This window comes from Mustela nivalis, assembly GCF_964662115.1.
Source record: "Mustela nivalis genome assembly, chromosome: 5".
Taxonomy (NCBI): Eukaryota; Metazoa; Chordata; class Mammalia; order Carnivora; family Mustelidae; genus Mustela; species Mustela nivalis.
The window spans coordinates 64,316,668-64,341,134 of record NC_139024.1 but is presented as its reverse complement, the minus strand read 5'-3'; the positions used below and the strand labels follow the sequence as shown (position 1 = coordinate 64,341,134).

General features: G+C 43.1%; 1 protein-coding gene across 1 annotated transcript in view; it reads right to left on the bottom strand.

Moving 5' to 3' along the window:
• MAP3K5 (mitogen-activated protein kinase kinase kinase 5) overlaps nucleotides 1–24,467 on the bottom strand; it is a 198,182-nt gene that overhangs the window by 10,798 nt on the left and 162,917 nt on the right. Inside the window, exons 21-25 of the mRNA XM_082731758.1 lie at nucleotides 23,891–23,911; nucleotides 16,646–16,823; nucleotides 16,387–16,555; nucleotides 10,235–10,420; nucleotides 7,305–7,410 (exon numbers count right to left, since the gene is read on the bottom strand). Of these exons, the coding sequence (XP_082587884.1) occupies nucleotides 7,305–7,410; nucleotides 10,235–10,420; nucleotides 16,387–16,555; nucleotides 16,646–16,823; nucleotides 23,891–23,911 (660 nt within the window). The remainder of the gene's footprint in view (nucleotides 1–7,304; nucleotides 7,411–10,234; nucleotides 10,421–16,386; nucleotides 16,556–16,645; nucleotides 16,824–23,890; nucleotides 23,912–24,467) is intronic.

Sequence of the window (24,467 nt, the reverse complement as noted above, 5' to 3'; positions counted from 1 at the left end):
CTAAATCTCTGGCTAATACTTCTCTACAGATCGTTTTTTTCTTTTTTTTTAAATCTACCATCTGCCCCTTAAAAGCTGGAACCTGGAATTCTATCCTTCACTTTTTTATATTTCTATTTACTATAGCTAAGCTCATTGAAATCTATCAAGGTTAAGAACTTATAACCTGTGAACGACCAACTATATTTTACGACTTGATCTGGTTACATCCAATACCTCCTAGATATTCTTTCTGGGCAGGCATTTTAGATTCAACCATCTAAAAAAAACCCCTCATCTCTTGCTCATGACAAAAGTCAGGGTGTCCTTCAGGGGCCAGGTTTATGCAGCTCTGACTTCCTTCATCTCTCTTTATTAGTTTTCTCACTTCTTATTGTAGCAAAAATGCATGACATAAAATTTACCACTGTCACTGTTTTAAAGTATCCAGTTCAGTAGTGTAACTTACTCTCTAGAGCTAGTTTTAAAGTTGCGAACTTTTTGTAAGTTTCATCTTGCAAAACTGAAACTCTATACCCATGAAATACCAATTCCCATTTCCCCCTACCCCCTGTCCTTGGCAACCCCCATTCTACTTTCTGTTTCTGTGAGTCTGCCTACTACGATACCTCATAAAAGGAGAATCATTCAGTGTTTGTCTTTTTTGAGACAAGCTTATTACTTCACTCAGCAAAGTGTCCTTAGGATTCATCCATGTTGTAGCATGTATCTGAATTTCCTTCCTTTTTAAGGCTAAATAATATTCCATTGCATGTGTAGACCACATTTTGTTTATCCTTTCATTTATCAGTGGATACTTGTGTTGGTTCCACCTCTTGGTTTATTGTAACTAATGCTGTTATGAATATGAGTATGCAAATATCTCTTTGAGATCCTGCTTTTAATTCTTTCTTTGGATATATACCCAGAAGAGGAACTGCTGGATCATATGACAATTCTTGTTTGTTTTTTTTTTTAAAGATTTTATTTATTTATTTGAGAAAGAAAGAACACAGAAGGGGAGAGAGAGGGAGAAGCAGACTCACTGTTGAGCAGGAAGCCCGATGAGGGGCTTGATCCTAGCACTCTCAAATCTGCCTGAGCTAAAGGCAGATGCCTAACCGATTGAGCCACCCAGGCACCCTCGTATGACAATTGTAGTTTTAAATTTTTTGAGGAGCCATTATGCTAGTTTCCATGGTAGCTGCACTGTTTGATAATTTCACCAAGAGAGTACAAGGGTTCTAATCTCCCTACATCCTTGTCCTTTACCTCTTAAGCTTAACAAAGTCCCACCTCTACTCTGCTTTCTACATTATCTCTTTCCAAAATTCCATTTCGTAACTCATCTACAGAAGGGGAAAGGGCTCAAAATCAGGGGGTTTAGTGCTGCAAACCCAGAATCCAGTACAGGGATTAGGACATATTGGTCTAAGAAATGTTGACAAAATGGAAGAGTTATAATACTAGGATTATTTGTATTTATAAGGAAACCAAATGATTTTTAAAAATTTCACTTTACAAATAACTTAGGGAACCTGAATGGCTTAGTCAGTTAAGCAGCCAATTCTTAATTTTGGCTCAGGTCATGATCTCAGGGTCCTGAGATGGCACCGCCTGCATCTAGCTCTGTGCTCAGCCAGGAGTCTGCTTGAGATTCTCCTCTGCCCTCCCTCTTCCCACGCCAACTCTCTCTCTATAAAATAAATTTTAAAATCTTAAAAAAAAGAAAAAATAAGAAAGTGCAATTCTAACTTAAGTTATAACATAAGATTAAGCCTTTTAAAATTTTCTAAAATTATTCTTAAATTTCTTTTATGGTATCCAAACTGAAATTTTAAAAACAATTAAAAAGTTTTGTTGTGCTGTTGATATTATCTAACGTTTGGGGAGGGAAATGTTCTGATATTTATTATTATATTTAAATACCCCCTCATATAGCCCTAACTCTACATTTTGTTATTTTATGTATGTACAAATGATTGAAAAATTCTCTCAAATAATTTGAAGAAAGTAGAAAATTGTAAGCAAATGCAATACTTTGTTATTTTGGTCTTTTGTAGCAGATCCCTGATTATACATCACCAAATTCCACACTGTAAAATATGCAAGTCTTTGTCCTCAAAGAAATAACAACCTAAAGGAGAGCCAGAAGGAATATACAGAAGAGCCGTAAGAGCAGGCACAAAGATGTCATGATTATAAGCTCAAATTAAAGCAGCTAAAAACTTCTTAGATGATCTCAGTTATAGACCTAGCTACACATATAATTCATATGTGCATGTATTAAGAATTATAAGAGGTAAATTAAAAACATTTGTAATAACCAAATTCAGTGGTGGTTTGCTCATGGATTGAATCATGGAAGCAGAAAAGCTTAAGCAGGATTCTGGGGGAGGGGAAAGCCTTCCTTGGAGGGGAAAGGGGCAGTGGCATTTGAGAGAAGGAGGTTCAAATGGTGGTCCAGAGCCCCCTGAGAAGAATGGATGGCAGAATAGGCTGTCAAGAGAGAGAGAAGGGGGCACCTGGGTGGCTCAGTGGGTTAAGCCACTGCCTTCGGTTCGGGTCATGATCGCAGGGTCCTGGGATCGAGCCCCGCATCGAGATCTCTGCTCAGCCGGGAGCCTGCTTCCTTCTCTCTCTCTCTGCCTGCCTCTCTGCCTGCTTCTGATCTCTCTCTGTCAAATAAATAAATAAAATCTTTAAAAAAGAGAGAGAGAGAGAGAGAGAGAGAGAGAAGTGTGAGGAGAAAAGCAGGGACCCGGGGTTTGGAACGGGGGCCTTTAATGAGGAGGTGGTATGTAAGCTCATGTGTGGGAATCTAGAGCTGGTGGCTGTTTCCAATACAGCAAGATGGACTCAAATCGCAGTACTCTTCTCACTTCCCTGCCCCCAGACACCACTCCAATCGGTTCTTTTCCCAGAGGAACATAGCCAGACCCAGCTTCTTTAACACAGGGTATTTCTGACACCGAAGAAGATTACAGTCCTTGTCAGTGCAGAGTATGACTCCCACCATAAGTTCAGATGGTACAGAATGCTGGTCATTTTACTTTCATGTGGACACAGGGCACATGAGTAGTTTAGCTGAACTGGTAATAGTATCAAGTACTTTAGCATTAAGAATTATTATTAATGTAGTTAGTATGCCTCCATTATCAATTCTCTCTTGGCATTGCCAACATGGTCTCTATGCTCAGCATTTCTCCATCTGGTCACCCACAGCCGGGCTGATTCCTGATGACAAGTGAGAAAAGAGCCTGAGTTAAAAAAAAAAATAAAAAAAACCCAACTCTTAAGGGGCTTGCACTGTACTCTCTGTTCTGTGTGCTCTTTTGGGAGAAAGATGGAATACTTATAAATTTTTTTTACTTTTCAATTTTGAAAGAATGGCAGAATAACAAAAAAGTTGCAAAAATGATGCAGAGAGTTCCTGTATACCCTTCAGCTTGCCCTAAACTTGACATCTTATGCAACTGTGGCACTAGGACCAAACCCAGGAAACTGACATTGCTACCATACACTACATCATCTACAGACCTTGTTGAATTTCACCAGATTTCCTGATGATGCCCTCGTGCTTTTTTTTTTTTTTAAAGATTTTATTTATTTATTTTGACAGACAGAGAGAGCATGTAAGCAGGGGGTGCGGCAGAGGGATGCACAGAGAGAAGCTGGCTCCCTGATGAGCAGGGAGTCAGACGTCGGGCTGGATCTAGGACCCTGGGATCGTGACCTGAGCTGAAGGCAGATGCTTAACTGACTGCCCTTCTTCTGAAGCAGAATCCCATACTGCATCTGGTCATCATGTCTCCTCAGTCTCTTCCAGTCTGAGACAGTACCCAGGAATTTCTTTGTTTCCTATGACCTCCTCCACACTTTTGAGGAGTACTGGTCAGTTATTTTGGTACGATGACCCTTTTTTGGGGTTCACCAATGTCTTGTCATGATGAAGTTGAGACTATGCATTTTTGGCAAGAATAGCACAAAGGTGATGTTGTGCACTACTAAATGAGTCATGTCAGGGCGTACAGGATCCTGATGTCTTATTTCTAGTGATGCTGACCTTGATCATTTAGTACACAACATGTCTGTCAGTTTCCTCCACTGTAAAATCACTGTTTTCCCTTTGAAGTTAGTAAATATCTTGTTGGCAGACACTGTGTGGCCATTCAAATCCCTGTTTCTCATTACTCTTTTGCCTACTAATTTTAACACCCATTGATACTTCTTGCCTGCAATAATTATTAATGTACTGTTTGCCTAATGGTGATTGTCTATTTTCCTCATACTTTCTCCATTTATTAACTGGAATACTACAACAAAGACCTGGCTCTTCTCCTTCATATACTTATTTATTCAATTATTTCAGTATAGACTTACAGATACTTAGTTTATTCTATATACTATAACCCAAGACTATTATTATCTTATTTTATTGTTCAAATTGTTCTGGCTTAGATTTTTAGGAACTCCTCCAAATGGGTGTGGTCTCCAGTGTCCTTTCAAAAAGGCTCCATCCTTTCTGGCATCACAGGATGTTCTAGGCTCCTGTATATTTTCCCTGCCCCAGGTCTGGAATCAACTGTCACTCCAGGGAGCACTGATTGCTGTTATTGGAGAATGGTGTTTAGATACTAAGATCTGGGTCCTCTCTGAGGAGAGACCTAGGATATGCATGCACTGATGATGACACACTTTTAAATCTGTGGTTTTATTTAATATGTGTTTCAAAATTTTGTAGGCCAATTGTACTGTTTTGTCACCTAGAAGGAATTTTTATCAGGGGAAGATGAAGACAAGCATTTTTAACATTTGTTTGAATGTTTAAGTGTCTTTGAATCTCAATTGCATAACAAAATCATTAGGGACATTCAGAAATTAGATGGAACTCTCAAGTGCTTGAAATCAATTCCTCTTGGTCACACATTTCATTATTTATATATTGGCATACAAATGTATACGGTCTTCCCCTTTCCTAGGAAGAATATAAAAAATACTCTCTCCAGTAATTCTCAAAAATTTCTACTTAAAAATGCTTGTGAACAGTAATTTGGGTTTTCATCTGAGACTCCTAACATCCTCAAACAATTTCACAGTGGAAGGACAAATAGCTTTCCTTAGCAAACCCTCTTCTTAAAGAACATGGCTTGTTCCATACACATGTTGGGTAGACGCAGTGCTCACCAATGTGCCCCACCCTCGTACCCCAAGACACCCATGTGAGCAGAAGATGTGCCTCTCTTCACTCTCCCTAAACTTACCAGTGTTTCAACTACTGTATGATGATCAGTGTGCCTTTTAAACTTCCAATTTGGGGAAGAGTATTACATTTACAGAAACATTGCAAAGGTCATACAGAGAATTCCCATACACCTTCCAGTTCCCCTAATACATCTTATATAACTGGTATACTCATCAAAACCAAGAAATTAACACTGGTACAATACTATTACCAACTACAGACTTTATTCAGATCATACAAGTTTTTTTTTTTTTTTCTATGCCAGGATATAATCTATTGCATTTAGGTAATCCATTTTTAGAGGGAAGTTTAAAAAAATTAGATCAACAGATCATTTATATGCTATTTAAGTATTTCAAGGTATACTACCTCTCTCCTTTGCTCATTTAGATCGCTACTGTGTTTAACTTATGCCTACACCTATCCCTTTCACTAATGCGCACCTAGTTCCTTTCACCCCTCCTATCTTCTGAATATATGACCCCTCTAGGGTATATTCCTCACATCTAGGTTTATCCCAACAACATATTCCCGAAATACAAGAATCTATTAACTTGGTTAGAGCATTACTTTAGGTCTACACTAGCATTACCTTTCCTAGGTTCACATCCAATTGTTAATTACGTGTTTCCATGCCTCTAGAATTTTTTTTAGGTTATGCAAATTTTCTACCTTCATTTGTTATAATCAGGTGAAATTCACTTATGTATTATTTCAACTCGTATTTATCAGGGGTCCACTGATTTACAGGCACCGTGCTGGACAATATGCTCTGCACAGAATAAAGCGGACACGGTTACCCTCGGTGAGGGTAACAGCCAGGAGACAGGAAAATAACGGCGGTTTCAAACTGGCAAGGCATCGCAAATGGGGAAAAGCACTTTTAAGGAGACAGAATAGCAGTGGAGCCTACTTTAGACTGCGTGGTGGGTCAGGACTGTCTGAGGAGGCACCTTTTAAACGGAGACCTGAAGAATGAGAAGGAACACGGCAAGAGCAATGAGGGGTGGAGGTGTGGCCTGAGTAGAGGATCAGCGTGTTTGGGGATATTGGAGCTTCCCATATTTCTTACTTACAGAAGAAGGAAATAAATTTATCTTTACTGAGGTTTCATATAAACTTTGACACATGTGCCCTCACTCTCAAACAAGGTATTTTGAGAGAAGAGAGGGAATTCCACAACACAGAAGGATTGGCGATGACTTAAGTTGGTGGTGCCATGTAAATAAATAACCTAAATTTTAATTAATCCTTTTAAACTTCTATTTTAGACTGCTTTATAATACATGCATAAATTAGTGCAACATATTTCTAATTTATGTATCTAAATCTGTTTATCTATCTACTTATCATCTGTACACACACACACACACACACCCTCCCACACACCCATATAGGATGGAAGAGCTCTGCTTAAAATGTTTTACTAGTGCATACACTATCAAAAGTACTTGGAAGTTTGCCTTGGAGTATGAATGTGCCTCTCACTCCATAAAACTCTGTTTCATCAACACTACCCCTTTTGTACCTCATTGCAAGCATAGCTGGGATCTGTCTAGACCAGTGATTTCCAAACCTGGCTGTGTATCAAAATGACCTGGGAACTGGATTAAAATCAGATTCCTGGGCTTTTTTCCCAGCCGATTCTTACTCATTCAGTCTGGGATGGGGCTTGGAGAGCTATAATTTTAAAGAGCTCCTGACATCCCTCAGTGCACCAGCTGGTTTGAGAACCACCAGTAAAGGATGACACAAGGGTGTGCTTTGTAGGCACAAGTATCTGCATATTGAAGTGCATATGTGTTTGGGTATCCCACATAACCTTCTCTTTCTCGCCATACCCAGACACACTCTTTAAAGACAAGGAAGCTATCTTCTTTACTCACTGTATACATTCGGCTTGGTGTTCATGGCTTAGACTGGAGGCACTAGATAAACATTATTCGGTGGTTTTAAAAAGATTAAACAAAAAGGCTAACTTGGCCTGAAAGGCAGTAAGGAAGACACCATAAATGACAGATCAATAGTAATTTAAAATGTCACACACTAAATATTTGCCAAGTAACTGAATATTCCTGACCTGGCACCAGAATGGTGATGGCCGTCTGCACCGCCTTTCGGATGATACTGTCTAAGGCAAACATCCAGTGTGGCTTGATATTATGATTCCGAAGAACTTTATTGACCTGGAGAAAGAGGGTGACATTTAGTCTGCTTTAATTTTTAACTGCAAATAACCTAGATGACACAAGCATCAGGATGACATTCTAGCAACAACAACTAAAAGGTTTCTTCACCTTGAATCGTGCATAATTTCTTTATGTCACTGGGAAACAATGAAAAATGGCCACTTTGAATCAGAGTCTGGTGATCCCCATGGGAGAAAATCAAAGGCAGTCTGGTTAAATAAAATGTGGCTTCTTTGGAACTCAGAACAAGCTACTTCAGCTTTTCATGGCGTCTGCAAAATGGATGGTGGAGGTGGTAAAGGAGGAAAAAAATAATCTAATGGGTTTGAAATAAAAACAAACACTGGTCTCTAGTGTTGTGACTCTGAGGCTTAATATAACCACATGCTTCAGCCTAGTCTGGTGACTTGGAAGAGCAGGTAAGGGAAGAAATGAGCATGTATGTTGCTACCTACAGATTTGCCACAGTGCTTGCCTTATCTTTCTTCCCACAGTTGTCTATATCTCAGCAAACAGGGGAGGAACCTGCTAGAATATTCCAGAAAGGCTGTTCACATTGAAAGTCTGTGGTGTAAGGGTATCTTTTTTTAGTGACGAGTACTAGTGCACATATTTAAATAGACACTGAAATAGATACATGCATTACCTTTTTTTAAACTCATCAAATACACATGCCATATAATTTGCCACCTTAACCACTTTTAAGCATATAGTTCAGCGGCGTTAAGTACATTCACACTGTTGTGCAACCATCACACCATCCATCTCTACAATTCCTTGCATGCACCTCCCAAAACTGTTAAACAATAACTCCCCACTGCCTTCCCCCCCCAGCCCCTGGGGAACACCATTCTACTTCCCACCTCCATGAATTTGACTCCTCTAGGTCTGTCACGTAAGTGGAATCATATGGTAATTTTGAGATGGGCTTATTTCATGCAGTATAATGTGCTAGAATTTTCTTCTTTTTCAAGAGTGAATAATATCCCTTTCCATGTGTAAGCCATATGTGTTATCTTTTAAAAAAATAACCATTAATATAAAAACACAAGAGAAGCTTATTTAAAACTGGAGTTAACTGCACTAACTGCTGGTTGACACGACCCTCTATGAAAAAGTCTGGGCTCTGATCAGAGAATTGAGAAGAATCGATGGAGAAGATGCTCCAGCTGCGATCCCATGCCAAAAGCTGGAGTTCCAGTTGCTTACTCCTGCCCTTGGTCTGTCTTCATCAAATCCCCATAGTAGTTGCTCTCAAAAGGAAGTGAACCACTGGTAGGCTCACACTTGTTCTAGGACATCCTTTCAGAATGAGTTTGTTCTCAGACCTTCATTTTTTAAAGGATCTGCCTGCTTATTTGAATAATGTAAGGTATAGCATTTAGTAAACTAGAAATTTCTCTAGATGGAAGGGGATCCTCCATCACTATGACCCACTCCCCATAGTTCTTCATTAAACGGGGTACATTCTTTGGGTTCACTCCCGTCCTGGATAGTGAGTGAGCAATAGCAGGTGTGTGTGTGTGTGTGTGTGTGAGAGAGAGAGAGAGAGAGAGAGCAAGACACAGACAGAGACAGAGAGAGTGACCTGGGCTCAAGGCCCACAATTAAAACTACACCACTCAATCTGAATTCTACTGGTCAATTTGTTTTCCAGCCTCTAGGATGGAAGCCAAATGTGCGGGCAAGTGCAAAATCAATAAATTAATTCCTTCTATTTGCAGATGGTTAGGTTTCCCTAGTTGCAGTGAAGTGTGCCTTTAGCATTTAACTATTAGTGATAGGCGCCGCCCGTTGTTTTCATCACCCATGACCTCAGTCAAGTCAGGAGTGTTGTCCCTGACCACAGCACGGCACAAAGACCAAGGGGCTTACATAGAGTTTCAGAGAACGTGAGTGGCTGTTGAAGGATTTACTTTGGTTTTAAATGAGGGATCATTTGATGCACCAAATACAACTGCCAAGACATCTACGCAGGAGAAATACATACGTTAGCAGTGAGTTAATTTGGGGAATTTAAATCCCTTCGTGCAAAGTGCTTTTGTATTTACAGCAGACGCTGCCAGGAACTCTCTTATTTCAGTCTCCTGCACTCTGCGAAGGCCTCGAAGGCCTAGGAGTGGCTTCAGGCTTCTCTGGTACAGAGTTCCACAGAGCAGTCTCACTCACAAAGAGCACCTCCCGTGCTGAATCAGGCTTTAGAAAGACTGGCGTCTAGTTGATGTTGCGTAGCAACTCTATTTGAGAGGCTGGAGCCTTCAGCAATCTCTCGTGGATTAATTTTCATTCAGTGAGGAATTAATGTGTACTAAACAAACGTGTTTAAAGTGTTGGGTATGGAAACCAGAGAAAAAGTCGGGGCGGGGGTGTGGGGGGAGAAGCACTGGATTTACTCAGGGGCGATTATTCCAATCCGCATGGTTGCATTTTCTTCGGTGACCACTAGGTGGCAGTTCTCGTACAGAATTTAAAAGTCCATGAGGAAAATGAGTTCCGTGGCAAGTCACCAAAACAATGACCCGCCACTACAAGATCTCATAAGAACAGAGTTCAGCCACGGGAAATGTTTGTTAGTTTTTGCTCTTTCCCACGGAGTTCGATTTCATGGTCATCCAACTTTGTGGGATACAAACACATAACAACAGATCCGCTCCTTAGAAGCACACAGAGAGGAACCAGCTCACACTTACTCACCATCGAAAAAGAAGAGGTCATCAGAGTTAGTAAAGAAAGAAAAGGTAACAGAACTTAATGTTTTAACCTATTTTTCTAAATTTCGTTGGGAGTCTGTGGAAGGACATAGGCAAAATATCATACTTACAGCATCCTGAAAACCGAAGAGCACCACCTGAACCTGGCTAATGCCGTGGCTGTCGAAGTCAAGTTCCAGCTTCAGCTTGGACAGTGTGGTGGCGATGATTTTTCGGTCCGTGGATCTCACAAATTCTCTGAGGCTTGCGATGAGGGTTGTGATATGTTCCCATTTTAGTTTAGGTTCTTCAGCCCCCTGTGAATAAAACCTGTCAGTTGATGTGTGCTAGACACAGTCATCATAAGCCGGCCATTCCCACAGCCCCTGTTGGGGGCTTCAAAACGCCCCCACTAAAGGGAAGAGGCCATATTGGAACTCTATGCCCCACCAGCCCCACCAACCACCCAAGAAATAATCAGACTTTGTGAGGAAGAGTACCTACTGCAACAGCTCAGCCACCAGCTATGATTTAGTTAGATATACAGAGCTTTCCCCAAATAGGAACAGGCTGAGGTAAGACCTCTCAGAAATTTTAATGGGGAACTGAAGAGAGAACAGGCAATGAGCCATAGGATCTTAAGCTCAAAGTTGGCCCAGAGAGACAAGTCAAAAGATAGCAGCAAGAGTACCTCTAGTTGTAAGGAAGGGAGAGTACAATCAATGGGATTGAGAGTGACTATCTACATGGAGAGGAGAAGGGAAGGGACAGAAATAGAAATGGCATGCTAAGGAGGCCAACAGCAGCCAAAGCTGAGAAGAGATGTACAAACTCTCAGAACACGAAATAATCAGAATCACACACAAGTTTCAGTCTCTGTGGGGCTCGGCTAGGCACTAGGGTTGGAATTCCTTAAGACCCCACCTCCTTCAGGTATGAGAGGCCACTTACAATGTGCCCCCCAGAACTTTAACTGCCCTTAAAATGTGTTGATGCCTTTCACTTAAAACAATTCCTTACCCACCGATGAGGAAATTGGTTGTAAGACTGAGCCAGTGGACACGTTTATATATTAAAAATATAATACGATATTTAAACAGGTTCCTTTTCTCAAAGGAAACATGGTAGGGTATTATTTATCCTCATTTAACTTTAAGAAACAAGATTTTTATTATGCTCATTTCTATCTCTTATTATACAATTTTGTTACCACATCATTAAAATTAAATTCCTCAATCAGGCTGTGATAATTACAATTTCTAGGATTCTATTACAATCAATGTACCATCAAGTTCTCTCCCTCAGTATGGTTTCATTTGGGAGCTCCCTCTCATGTTTATGTTTTCATGAGACAAGATTATATTGAAAAGCTTGAAAGCTGTCATTAAGGGAATTAGAACGAGACTGAGAACAATTATCAACTTTCTTTTCTTACCACCAACTAAATTACACCCAAAGTAAAGATTCACAGGCAATATCATAATAACATGAAAATGTGTTCAAGAAGAAAAATGTGAGTTATTCAGAAATTGGAAGCTTATCTTAGTGAAGAATCAGCTCCCTGTTTGCCAGCAGTTGAAATAGCAAACATTTTTTTGACATTAGCTTTGTTTTCACAACAGACGAACATGTTGCTTCTGGTTTTCTGATGTGTGTGCCACTGTCCTACAAAGGAACACTGTCTGCTCTGGGAAATGTTTTCTGTCTGGAGTGGTTCATCCACTTACATGATTGTGGCTTCTGTTCTAACTCCTGTGTTTCACGCGCACTCCTGAACGTGCTTATGCAGACGAGCATCTCTGTATCAAGGATGCAGATTCGGCATCCTAAGGTTGCCCTTGACAGTGCGCCTTTCCTGAGCAGAGCACTGTCCAGGTTCTGCTGTGAAGGCACACTCTATTCTCTATTCTTTATCCTTTAAACCTCCTCAAAAATGATGAGTGAACTTCAGAAGAATGTTATGAGTCCAAAGGGCTTTTGTGGGCTGCTTTGGGACAGCAGTACTTTTGGTCTTATTAAAAAAGGTTAGGCTTGGGCACCTGGGTGACTCAGTCGGTTAAGTGCCTGACTCTTGATTTCAGCTCAGGCATGATCTCAGGGTCATGAGATCGAGTCCCTCAACAGGGGTGTGGAGCCTGGTCGAGATTCTCTCTCTCCCTCTCTCTTTGCCCCTCCCCCCTTAAAAAAGGGGTGGGCTTGGGCGCCTGGGTGGCTCAGTGGGTTAAAGCCTCTGCCTTCGGCTCAGGTCATGATCTCAGGGTCCTGGAATCGAGTTGTGCATCAGGCACTCTGCTCAACAGGGAGCCTGCTCCCCCCTTCCTGCCTACCTCTCTGCCTACTTGTGATCTCTCTCTGTCAAATAAATAAATAAAATCTTAAAAAAAAAAGTTCAAATTTTAGGATTATTTGTTCCAGCTCTTTGAAGAATACCAGTGGAATTTTGATCAGAATAGCATTAAAAGTATAGATTGCTCTAGGCAGTATAGACATTTTAACAATGTTTATTCTTCCGATCCAAGAGCATGGAATGTGGTCCATATACACTATGGAGTATTATGCCTCCATCAGAAAGGACGAATACCCAACTTTTGTAGCAACATGGACGGGACTGGAAGAGATTATGCTGAGTGAAATAAGTCAAGCAGAGAGAGTCAATTATCATATGGTTTCACTTATTTGTGGAGCATAACAAATAGCATGAAGGACAAGGGGAGATGGAGAGGAGAAGGGAGTTGAGGTAAATTGGAAGGGGAGGTGAACCATGAGAGACTATGGACTCTGAAAAACAATCTGAGGGGTTTGAAGTGGCGGGGGGGTGGTGGGAGGTCGGGGTACCAGGTGGTGGGTATTATAGAGGGCACAGATTGCATGGAGCACTGGGTGTGGTGATAAAATAATGATACTGTTATGCTGAAAATAAATAAATTAAAAAAATTTTTTTAAAGTTCAAAAAATTTTTAAAAAATGGAGGTGGGCTTAAAGGTAAAGATGTATCCAGAGATATTTAACACTACGAAAAGAATTATTTATATCTGGTTGTAGAAAAAACGTAAAGAGATTAGACAACTATGATTAGCCTTCTTGATAAAGGTCACAAAAGCAATGATAGTTAACATTTGTGAAACACTCTATTAGTCTCTCAGTTGCTCATGATCTTGGCTATTCCTTATAGAAACTCCATGAGGCATTTCCTCTGTTTTGTAGGTTAGAAAATCAGCTTCAGAGAAGTTAAATAACTTGCCCTAACTGCACAGCCTGCTAATAAACAGTAAAGCCAGGCCTCTGGCAGAGGAAAGCTGAGGCCGAACCCAGACTCCTCATCATTGCCTTCTCTTGCCTCGGTTAGCTGGAAGAGCGGGCAGAGAGCCTGAATCAGAACCTGTCTACTGCCACACCACCAAGGGATTCAGAGCACCCTTAGACATACAATCAGAAGGACCCTTGTTATCCCTGGATGATTTGAGATGCAGCACGTGTCTCTGACCCATAGTTTCTGGTCCTCACTGGTCCCTTTGTGCCGGTGCACCAAGGCATGCCCTCTGAGTTTTTTCTTCTTTCTCCTTTTACAGAGAACACTCAGGCATGCTGAAAAAACCAGGAGGCCACAGACGACTGAATAGGATTAACAAACTGCAAAATATTAAGAATTTCAGCACACTCATGAAGGGAAGTCTCTTGCCAGGCTCTGTGCTAAGAGCTGGGACCATGACAACGACCGAGGCAGTCCTGCCCGATGGACCTTCAAAAACCCCAAACAAGCAGATGCTTTCTGCACTGGAAGAGCTCGTCCCTAGGGATGATTATGAGATTTAGACAATCCCTGAGTTCTGCATGTTTTGGAGCTGAAACAGGCATCTGACATGAGCAGCTACAGTTCAGAAAGGGCTTCGCTCTACAGCAGCGAAGGGCGATTTCCTTTCCTTCCCCCACTCCAAGCACCAGTCCCTCCCATTTTCACTAGCCCCTGTCAGCATCTGGGAGCTGTCTCCTAGGAAGGAGAGGTCCGGGGGGCGGGGGGGGACGTTGCTTAAGAGCACAGACCCTGGAGCCAGACTGTGTGGGTCTAAATCTGGACTCCGCTGCTTAGGGCTGTGTGGTCATGGCCATTACTCAGCTCCTCTGTGTCTCTGAGTTGTATGCAAGATGAGGACAACAGAACTATTACTATAGTGCTATTGCCACGAGGCTGGAGTTAGTAAATACACCTGAACTACTAAGAATAATACTGGCCCTTATGAAGCGTCTGCTGTTATTAGTGTATGTTGAGTATGTTTCCTGTTACCACTATTATTGATATAGGTTTGCTATTATTACTATGTCACCAGATGTGCCACTACTACTATGAAATATTTACTAATATTTATTGTTTTTCTTCCTCTGCTAGAATGCCAGCTTCAATGGGATATTTCTTTTTCCCAGTTTTGTTCACTGTGATGTCCACAACAAGTAGACGGGTGCCTGGCATTCAGCAGAGGTTTAATAAGATTTGTTGAATGAGTGTATGACCTCCAACTGCTGCCCAGCTGTTCCTTCCATCTAAATTTGATTCCCCTTCTTATTTCACACCATCCGATCCCTGATCCTTGAATGACCAGAGTAAGCAGAAGTCAAAAGAAGAGAGAAAGTCGAAGGTCCAAGATGGCTCCTGTCTCGTCCACATCTCCCACATTCCTGTGCAGCCTCCTCAGCCCTCACCCTACTCCAGCTCAGGGCCCCGACTGTCCCTCAGCCCAGAGCCCCCACTTCCTGGGCCTCCAAGGAACTGCTCGAGGTGGGTTTCCTCTAGGAACCACGCAGGGTCTTCCCATAAAGTGTAGGTGGTGCTCATCTCAGTTCTCCTCATACCAGAGACCCTGCTGGCACACATGTGGCCTTGACTTTTCCTATAGGATCAAAAGGCATTAGAGAACTGCTAAGGAGAAAAAAATCAGCAGAGAAACTTTGTGGGGTTCTCAAGATAAAGACAGGAGCCAAGAAGAGAGTCTTGCCCTGTTTACATCCCAGTACAGCTGAGAACAGGGAGACAGTTGGACTGAGAGACAAACTTGACCCGACTCCTCTAGCTCCACACTTTCCGCAGCAGTTTTCCCAAGACAGAAGGTAGGAAAGAAGACATAGACAGCTGGTGGTCATAGGAGCCCGAGCAGGCAGACAAGTCCCCAATGCCCATGCCACTGAAAGAAAGTACCAAGTATCAAGCCTGAAGCCAAGCATGGCTATGGAGGCTGACATGAAGAGATGTGAGCTTCTGCTCCAAACTCAGGAGGCAGCCCCTGAGGCCTGGGGCTGGGGGAAACCCCATTTCTACTGGGACAAAACTGGGGAAGGGATTCTTCCTTGTTATCTGTAAGCAGAATCCTAGGGAACATATTTTCCCAGGTATTACATACTGAACTGTGTCCCCCCAACCCCAATCAGAAGCCCTAACCTCCAGTGTAATTGTGGTTGGAGAAAGGGTCTTAGGAAGTAATTAAGGTCAAGTGAGATCACAACAATGGGGCTCTAATCCAACAGGAAGAGACACCCACCGGTGTGCACAGGGATAAAAGGCTGGGTAAGGATGTGGCAAGAAGGTGCCACAGACAAGCCAAGGAGAGAGGCCTCATGAGAAACCAAACCTGCCGACACCTCGCTCTCAGAGCTTCTGCCTCCAGAACCGTGAGAAATAAATTTCTGTTGTTTCAGCTATTCAGCCGGTGAGATTCTGTTACGGCAGCCCCAGCAAACAAATATACCAGGGAGTAAGAGTTCGACCAGCTTAGTTTTTTTTTTTTTTTTTCACAGCACACACAGCCTTCAACACACTATATAATTTACTTATTATGGCCCATTACCCTCCATCCATCTGGATGTAGCCCCACGAGCACAGGGGTCCTTGTTGAGTCTGCAGTATTTCCTAATGCTCAAAGGAGACCGGCAGGGAGCCTTGTGCTACCATCGGAATTAGGAAGTCACGTGGCTCAACGCGTACGTGTGGATCGATCAATAAACAAATGAACGGAGTGTAACAGGGACTTGCGGGCTGGTTGGAACTTCGCCGCAATGAACAAGTTGCTAGTGACTTACAAGTAGCTATGTTCAAAAATGCGGTTTCTACATCAAGGATTTCCCTTTTTCCTCTCCTGGGTAGGTCTGATTCATCATCAAGAGCTCCACACCTTTCTCAAGGCTCCACGTCGCCTGGGACAGTTCCAAGCAGTGAGGACACAGCTAAGATACCTTAGATACATAGATACTAAGATACATTAACTCTGGGAAACGAAGAATCCATGAGAGGTTTTACCTGAGCCAATGATTCCATTAAGTTTCTCACAACTTTGTCTTGGTCTTCCGTCAGGATCCTATGAAGGGTGGCGCGTCTCTCACTGTCCTTCCTCAACATGAAGAAACCAGAATCTTTTTCTTCAGGGGAAGGGGGAGCACTGTGATCTTCAAAATTTTCATCCGGAATGCTGGAAGAATTTAGACAGCATAAATCACCATGTCCTTTATAAAAGGACACACAACACAGTTCTTTCACCCAAAGTTGGTCAGGTCTTTACCCCAAAAAGAGCGTCCGTATTCCTTTTACATCTCTTTCTCCGCAGGATTTGGCTCTCGTTTTGAAAGAGAAGGGGTCCACCTTTAACTCCGTGTCAGGAGAAACTGAGCCGTACTCGCTGCTGCTGCTCGTGTCCTCGACCAGGACAGGCACAGGCAAGGATATGCTTCGAAGATACTCTGTTTGTCACGAGAGGGGAGGAAATGGTCACAGACGCTTTTTTTTTTTTTTTTAAAGATTTTATTTATTTATTTCACAGAGAGAGATCACAAGTAGACAGAGAGGCAGAGAGGCAGGCAGAGAGAGAGGAAGGGAAGCAGGCTCCCTGCTGAGCAGAGAACCCGATGTGGGACTCGATCCCAGGACCCCGAGATCATGACCTGAGCCGAAGGCAGCGGCTTAACCCACTGAGCCACCCAGGTACCCCTAAAAAGATACACATACTAGACACGCACCCAAAGACAGCAACAGTGGTGGTCAAGTGTCTCATTCCAATGACTAGTCAAATTATGCTAAGAGGCTGGTCATGGATCCCGTGCTCCACATACAACCCAGGCAGGAGGTCGGCAGGGTAGGGGTCCCCCAGGCCCTGGAAGGAAGATCTCAGGGCCATGAAACTGTGGAAGAAGAACCAGGCCCAGTAGTCCTGGGTTCCAATCCCCTCATTGCTATTGGCCACCTGGCAGACATTAGGAAGGTCATATATGGGTCTCAGCTCTCACATCTATAAAATAAAGATCAGGTGGGGCATCTGGGTGGCTCAGTCGGTTGAGCATCTGCCTTTAGCTCAGGTTATGATCTCAGAGTTCTGGGACTGAACCCCGCATTGGGATCCATGTTCAGTGGGGAGTCTTTTTCCTTCCTCTCCCGCTGTCCTTGCTGTGCTTGCTCTCTCTCTCTCTCTCAAATAAATAAATAAATAAATACATATATTTAGAAATAAAATAAAGGATCAGGTTCATATTTTTTTAAAAAGATTATTTATTTATTTGACAGACAGAAATCACAAGTAGATGGAGAGGCAGGCAGAGAGAGAGGGAAGCAGGCCCCCCGCCGAGCAGAGAGCCCGATGCGAGGCTCGATCCCAGGACCCTGAGATCATGACCTGAGCCGAAGGCAGCGGCTTAACCCACCGAGCCACCCAGGCGCCCGGTTCATATTTTTTTAAACCATCTTCCTCACAGGCTCAAGGGTCCACCTTCGCATCTTGGGACTGCCGTAGCCAGGGGGAATGAGGATTCTGTGATTCTAGAACATAGGTTTCAACCCTGTTTTGTCTAACAGAAATATGATCTGTCAGTCTTATATATCAGGGTTCTGCTTAAGGGGTCATAAAAAAAAAAAAGGGTCCTTTGCTAAATACAAATTTTGGAAATCAAAAGACCACATGATCTCTTAGGTCTTTCCCAGTTCCCAGAGACTGTGATCCTGCCTCAGACATGGGCTCTTATTGTGATGGAGATTCTGTTAGTCCAGCAGTAGTTACCAATGTTTCATCAAATACTTATTTTAAAGGAAGTAACTTTTGACAGAGTCATCCCTTACCAAACAAGTGTCCCAATACTACAAAAGGTCTTACCAAAGAAGGCAGACGTAAAATTATAAAAAAGGAAATCCAAGGTTGCCTAGAATCCTTTTTTACTTAATCCCTCTTGGGCTGGGCTGTTTCAACCAGGGCCCCAAGCTCAAAGATGTGGGATGGTCATTCAGCTGTGAACTCCTGCCTCTGTTCCGGGTGCTGCAAATCAGTAATGATTAACAGCGAGGGGCGGAGGCAGCGGGCCATCCACACTGAACAGACAGATGGACATGTTTGAGAAGCACTCATCTGATTTACCAATATATGAAAGCCAAACAGAACTTCCCTTTCTTTTCTTTGCCCTTTTCTTCCAACTATCTCTGGATTCTATCCCTATGATTCCACATACAGATATGCCTTATGATCTGCTATATATATACTTGGAAGAAAATATACCATATTATGAATGGTAGTTATTTCTAGAAGATGTGATTTGGGGTGATTGTGACTTTATTTTTCCAAAATTTCCAAGCCTTCTACAATAAACAAGTATTATTTTTGTAATCAGAAAAATATATGTTACTATAATTATTTTTCACACGCATATACTCAATAGGTGGTCACACCACATTACCAAGAACTTGATTTACTTCATAACACACTTAGTGATGATCCAGAAGATAAAAAAAAGAATCCCATTACACAGCAGGAAGTGACATTTCACTGAAAATGGATTGCCCTGACCACACCCATCAGGGAAGCTTTCTGAAGCTGCTGAGTCTTAGAAAAAGTTTTCTAGCCCTATCTAGGAGCTTCCTTAATCACAGAATCTTGCAGGTGGGACACGTCCTACCCTCCTTGGTTGTACCGAAGATGTCATGTACTACCGTTCTATTATTCTATCCCACTTATAGCTCAGATGAAGAAAGCAGGTGTTAGAGGGATACTTGGCTTTGGTTTCAACTGTGGGGAGGAAGAAGAGATGTATACAGCTTCCTGGGATAGTTCCTCTCTGAGGAAATCATCCCAGTGATCAGTTAACTAGAAAGTCTCCCAAGGAGGAATTGGTTGACCCACCTTCTGTCATTGAATTTGCTGCATTGCTGACTCAGTTGAAGGCAGGAACTGAGATGAAGCTAAGGAGAGCTGCTCTGGGTTTACCAAGTCAACACCACTATCCCTTAGTTAAAGGTTAAGTGCAAACGGCTACATTGAAGAGATGTTGGGGTGGGGTGGGGGGAGGATAAGAGGAGACAGGTCTGTCGGAGGGCCCAAACAGGACTGCTTCTGCGAGGGCGTTTCTGGGAGTTTTCAAGACCTATAGTGTACTTTGTTTCACTCTGCATTTCCGGGGAGAGATTGCTGAATGGACAAAACAGCTGCTGGCTTGGCCAAATATGGATTCAAGGAACAGGAGCAGGGCTTGCATTGCTATTAGCTATCAAGTCCTTAAAGTTAAATGTGGCTGGTAGAAAAAGATAGCTGAAGCAAGCTCTCACCCTTCTCTTGGCTCGATGGGATGGCCAACAGCTTTGTGAGGAAGGCACAAGAGCCCTGCAGTGGGGTTCACTGTGGACCCCCTGGACTCGGTGAAGGCATCTTTCCCAGCTCACAGAGTGGAGATCCTCTCTCAACGTGTGTTCCATGCAGAAATGGAGGCAGGCATCATTTACACGCCAAAGACAAAATTGTTGTTCCTTGGGACTAAATTCTATCTAGAATGCTACCACATGGAGTTTCTATCCTGTGTTTCTGTAAGTAAACATTCTAAAGAATAGAGGGAGTGAGGATTTGACTTGTCTTGCTCTTTGGTTTTTTGGTCACATTATGTGATTTAATAGCCCAGTACTGAGAAGGGCTGTGTCGTACTTGTGAATTAGGGTTGCTATGGATACCGACTGCCTAAAGGAAGTCTCATGAGGTAACACTGTCTATGTTTAAGGATGGAATCCAGTGCCCAGGGTCTTTATGGCTCATCTAGGAAAAAAAGGGACTTGTAGATATTTTGTATGTTCTGTGTACACAGCCCTGAATTCCTCTTCTACCAGATTTAAGTTTAATCCTAAATTTGATTACTCTTCTCTGTTGGGCTCATACAGTCATTCGTCCAGCATATATCTACTAGACATCTAATATTTGTTGGGTAGCCAACAGGACTCACTGCTGGACTGAAGGGAGGGTATGAAAGGGAGGAATCAAAAATGACCCTGAGGTGTCTGGCTTAAGAAATGAATGAATGAAAGAACTACTTATATACTAAGATGAAAAGGAATCCAGGCTGAATGGGAAGTTATTTTTGGTGGGGAAGAGGTGTGATCTGAGCATTCAGTTTAAGAAATTAAGGCCATGGGATAAGTCTGGAGCTCAGAAGACAGAGCTGGGGACATAATTCTAGCAGTCCCCTGCCTAGAGATGGTATTTAAAGCAAAGGATGACATAATTAAGGGAGGGATGAGGAGAGAGCAGAGGTCCTGGACCTTAAGAACACCTCTATTTAGAGGAAAAGGAGGTAGCAAAGGAGAATGACTGGAGAAGCCATGAAGCTAGAGGAAATCAGGAGAATGGGGGGGGGGGTGGTCACGGAAGCCCCCAGAGGAGAGGGCTAACAGAAAAGAGGAGGCGTATCTGGGCCAAAAGTCACTGAGAGGATGAGCAAATTCAGAATTTGGCCAAATGGATCCCATTAGTGACCCTGAACAAGGCAGGGTCAATGGTCAGTGACACCAGACATCAGACACAATGTAGGCCAGACGCTAGATTAGTGGGAAAGAGGTGGGGAAGATCAGGGGACACGGCTCTTCAAGACCTGAAGCTGGGATGAGGAGCAGGAAAAGTGGGGTGTTAGCCAATGAAGCACTAAGTAGTGTCAGGGGAAAGGTTAGTTTAGGACAGAAAACACTAGAGCATGGGTAGATGGGGATTTATGTGGAGAGTGGGGAGGCTGAAGAAGTTAGGGGTGTGTGGGGTGCAGAAGCCAAGTGGGGGTTCGCCTTCTGTAGGAAAATGAATACTCCCTCCTCCATGGGGTGGAAGAGGGAGAAAAGGGGATGCCGAGGCAGCAAGTATGTACATTCTTGGTGGAAACGTGATGAAATCCATTCCTGAGATTTCTAGCTTCTCAAGTTGTAAAAGAGTTCCAGGTAAATGAGAAACCACAGTGCCTTTCTGGGGAGAAACTCAGGTATAACTGTTACCATAGAAGCATGCGGACAGTTTCTGGAGAGCACGGAGGTCCCAAGTCCCCTGATATCAGCTCAAATACACTGAGGCTCTGGAGCCTCCAGATGTCAGAGAGAAGTCTGGCAGGAGTTAAGTCACTTGCCTGTATGCTACTCTCTCTTCAATTTTTTTTTTTTAAGATTTTCTTTACTTATTTGAGAGAATGGGCATGAGCAGCGGGATAAGGGCAGAGAAAGAAGGAGAAGCAGGACATGGTGCTCACCACAGGGCTCAATCCCTGGGCTCCATCCCATGGCTCTGAGATCATGACCTGAGCTGAAGGCAGAGGCTTAACCAACTGAGGCACCCAGGCGCCCCATGTCTTTGTCAACTCTTAAGGAATCCTTTGCTGTAGGGCTGGCCATGGGAAGTCTTAAACAGGCTGGATGACATCTCTGAGGATGGGAAATGTCAAGGGTATGCCTCTGGAAGAGTATTTCTTGTTGTTCTTTTGTGGGAGCTGATGGGTAAGGGTTCCCTAAACCGTTAGGATGTCTATCCTCATCCCAATAAAAATTCCCTAAAAAGATGGCTTTATTATGGGTAGACTGGCGTGGGGAGGGAGCACATGGGGCCAATCTATGGGCCCCAGACTGCTGGGAGCTTTCTGTCTAGGGGAGAGAGAGGGCTCTAACTTCAGCAAATTGGCTATGCCCATTCTGGAAAAGGGGGAATGTTCTAACTCCCTCCCACCACTGTGAGAGCTGCCTTAGATCCTTCCAGCTATTCAAAAGCACCAGGGACTCTAAGTTCTCCGAGTTCAGGACAATTTAGGGACAGAGCTCAGTCAGAGCCAACTCCTAATTGTCGCTCTGTCTCTGACTGCCCATATCTCAAAGGTTCTCACACTTTAGTGAGCAAAGAAGTCATCAGGTTGTTTACTTAAAAGTGTAGCATTCTAGGGTGCCTGGGTGGCTCAGTGGGTTAAGCCACTGCCTTCAGTTCAGGTCATGATCTCAGGGTCCTGGGATCGAGTCCTGCATTGGGCTCTCTGCTCAGCAGGGAGCCTGCTTCCTCCTCTCTCTGTCTCTGCCTACTTGTGATCTCTCGCTGTCAAATAAATAAATAAATAAAATCTTTTTTTAAAAAAAGTGTAGCATTCTAGGTTATAGCTACAGATTCTGGGAAGGGCCAGAAATCTTAATTTTTAACAAACATTCCAAGTGACCCATGCAGGCAGATCTGGGCCTGAGTCACGCCTATGTATTTTGAGGGCCTAGGCCCTAGGCCCTAGATCCCGAGTGCTAAGTGCACAGCAGAGGTTTAAAAAGGTTACCTAGCAAATGTTATTAAATAAATGATTCTTTGGGCAGCTCTCAGAATGAGCCATCAATAGCTTTACAGTTCAATATGGTAGCTGCTAGCCCCCTGTGCTTATTTACAGGAACATTTCAATGAAATTAAAATTAAATTCAGGGCCTCTGTCAATGTAGCCCCATTTCAACTGTTCAAAGCACATATACTTAGTGGCTAAGGGACTGGACAGTATAGATAGAGGGCATTTTTATTATCACAGAATTACAGACCCCGTGATTTTAATTCCAGATTAAAGTCTTTCGCTGGCTCTCCCCTCCTGATTGATAATTCTCATAGGGAACTCTTTGGGATATGCTCCTGCCTACCCCTTCCGCGTTCAACTCCTCCCCATGTATTTTAGGCCCAGCAATGCTGAGCCACCTCCTGTCCCCTTCACACACAGCGGGGTTTTACGCTTACAGCATTAGCTCATGCTAGGACTGACCTCACCTGGCTCCCCACTCACCCTCCGTGACTCCCTCTGCACTGACTACATTACACCACGGAGCCGCAGATTTTTTCCTTGTGTGTCTCCCCTACAAGAACAACAGCTCCTTAAAGACAGGAACTACGCTTTTCTCATCCTTATGTACTCAGGGCCTAGCACATTCCTTGCGCACACAGCAGAGTCACAGTGTTTATTAGGTTAAAACAAACTGCTTCATTCTCTGGGTCTCTGTGTGGCAGTGGGAGAGCAGTCTGAGATTGGACAAGCCATGTCTCTCAAAGGGTGGAAGGAGGTCCTCCTCATCACCACCCTCCCACTCTTCCTGTTGAAGTGGGCACCCCTCGAGGTAGGGCAGTGCCCTCTGCTCCTCTGCTCCTCTGCTACGGGACAGAAAGTGTTAATGACCCCTAAAGAACTGGGGAGGGAAGAGTCCTACAGCTTGCATTCTTTGAGGAGAGGTAAAGCCAGGCCGTAGTTTGTAGTCATAATTAACAGGAGGCATAAAGTGTTCTGTAACACATAAGAACACTCATAAATGGGACTGTAGCTGCTAACTGGGTTAGCACATCGATTTTGGCTTTTCTAAGGAGGAGAGGGGTTTCTGAAGGAATGAGCCCAGCCAGGCCTGCAGCTGCACACAGCCTTGGTACCTGGGAGCCTCCCACGGAGGCAAAACGCAGAGGCTTTTTAATGGGAAATCTAGAGCTTATCACATGATCACGTACCAAACTTCAGCTCAATGGGCAATATAAAAATGAACTCACCATTCGATCCAGCTGAAAGGGCTGTGGAAAGAAGAGCAAACAGCAACATAAGCACATGTTGGGTTTGTTGCTAAACACAGATAACAAAAAAGCAGATGCTCGAAATGGGATCAATGTCCTTTGCAAACATTCAATCCGTCTACCCTCATCCCCGGTAAACACAAAAATGTCAACAACAAAGGGATCATTTACTTGCTTTTCCTTTCTGAACTAAGTTTTGGACATTATTGCAAAAGACAGTTTTGCTGTTTTACTTGTAACTGGCAATCTTCTTTTCTTTTTTTTTTCTTTCTTTCACATTGCAGGGGGTTAGTGATTCAGAAAGATATCCTCTAAGAGGCAATAGGTATTTGCCTAAAATTCAAAGAACACAGTACTGGATGGCTTAGAAGTTTTAACAGCTTCATAAGAGCTCTGGAGCCCATCACTGGTGATCTAGAGTTTCAGCTCTCAGAGGCTATATTTCACCCCTTGTGTATCCCTTGTATCAGTGATGCAAGATTGCTATAGATCCTGATACATTGCTATAGATCCTGATACATGACCTACCTACTAACTAGCCATGAAACACTACTAT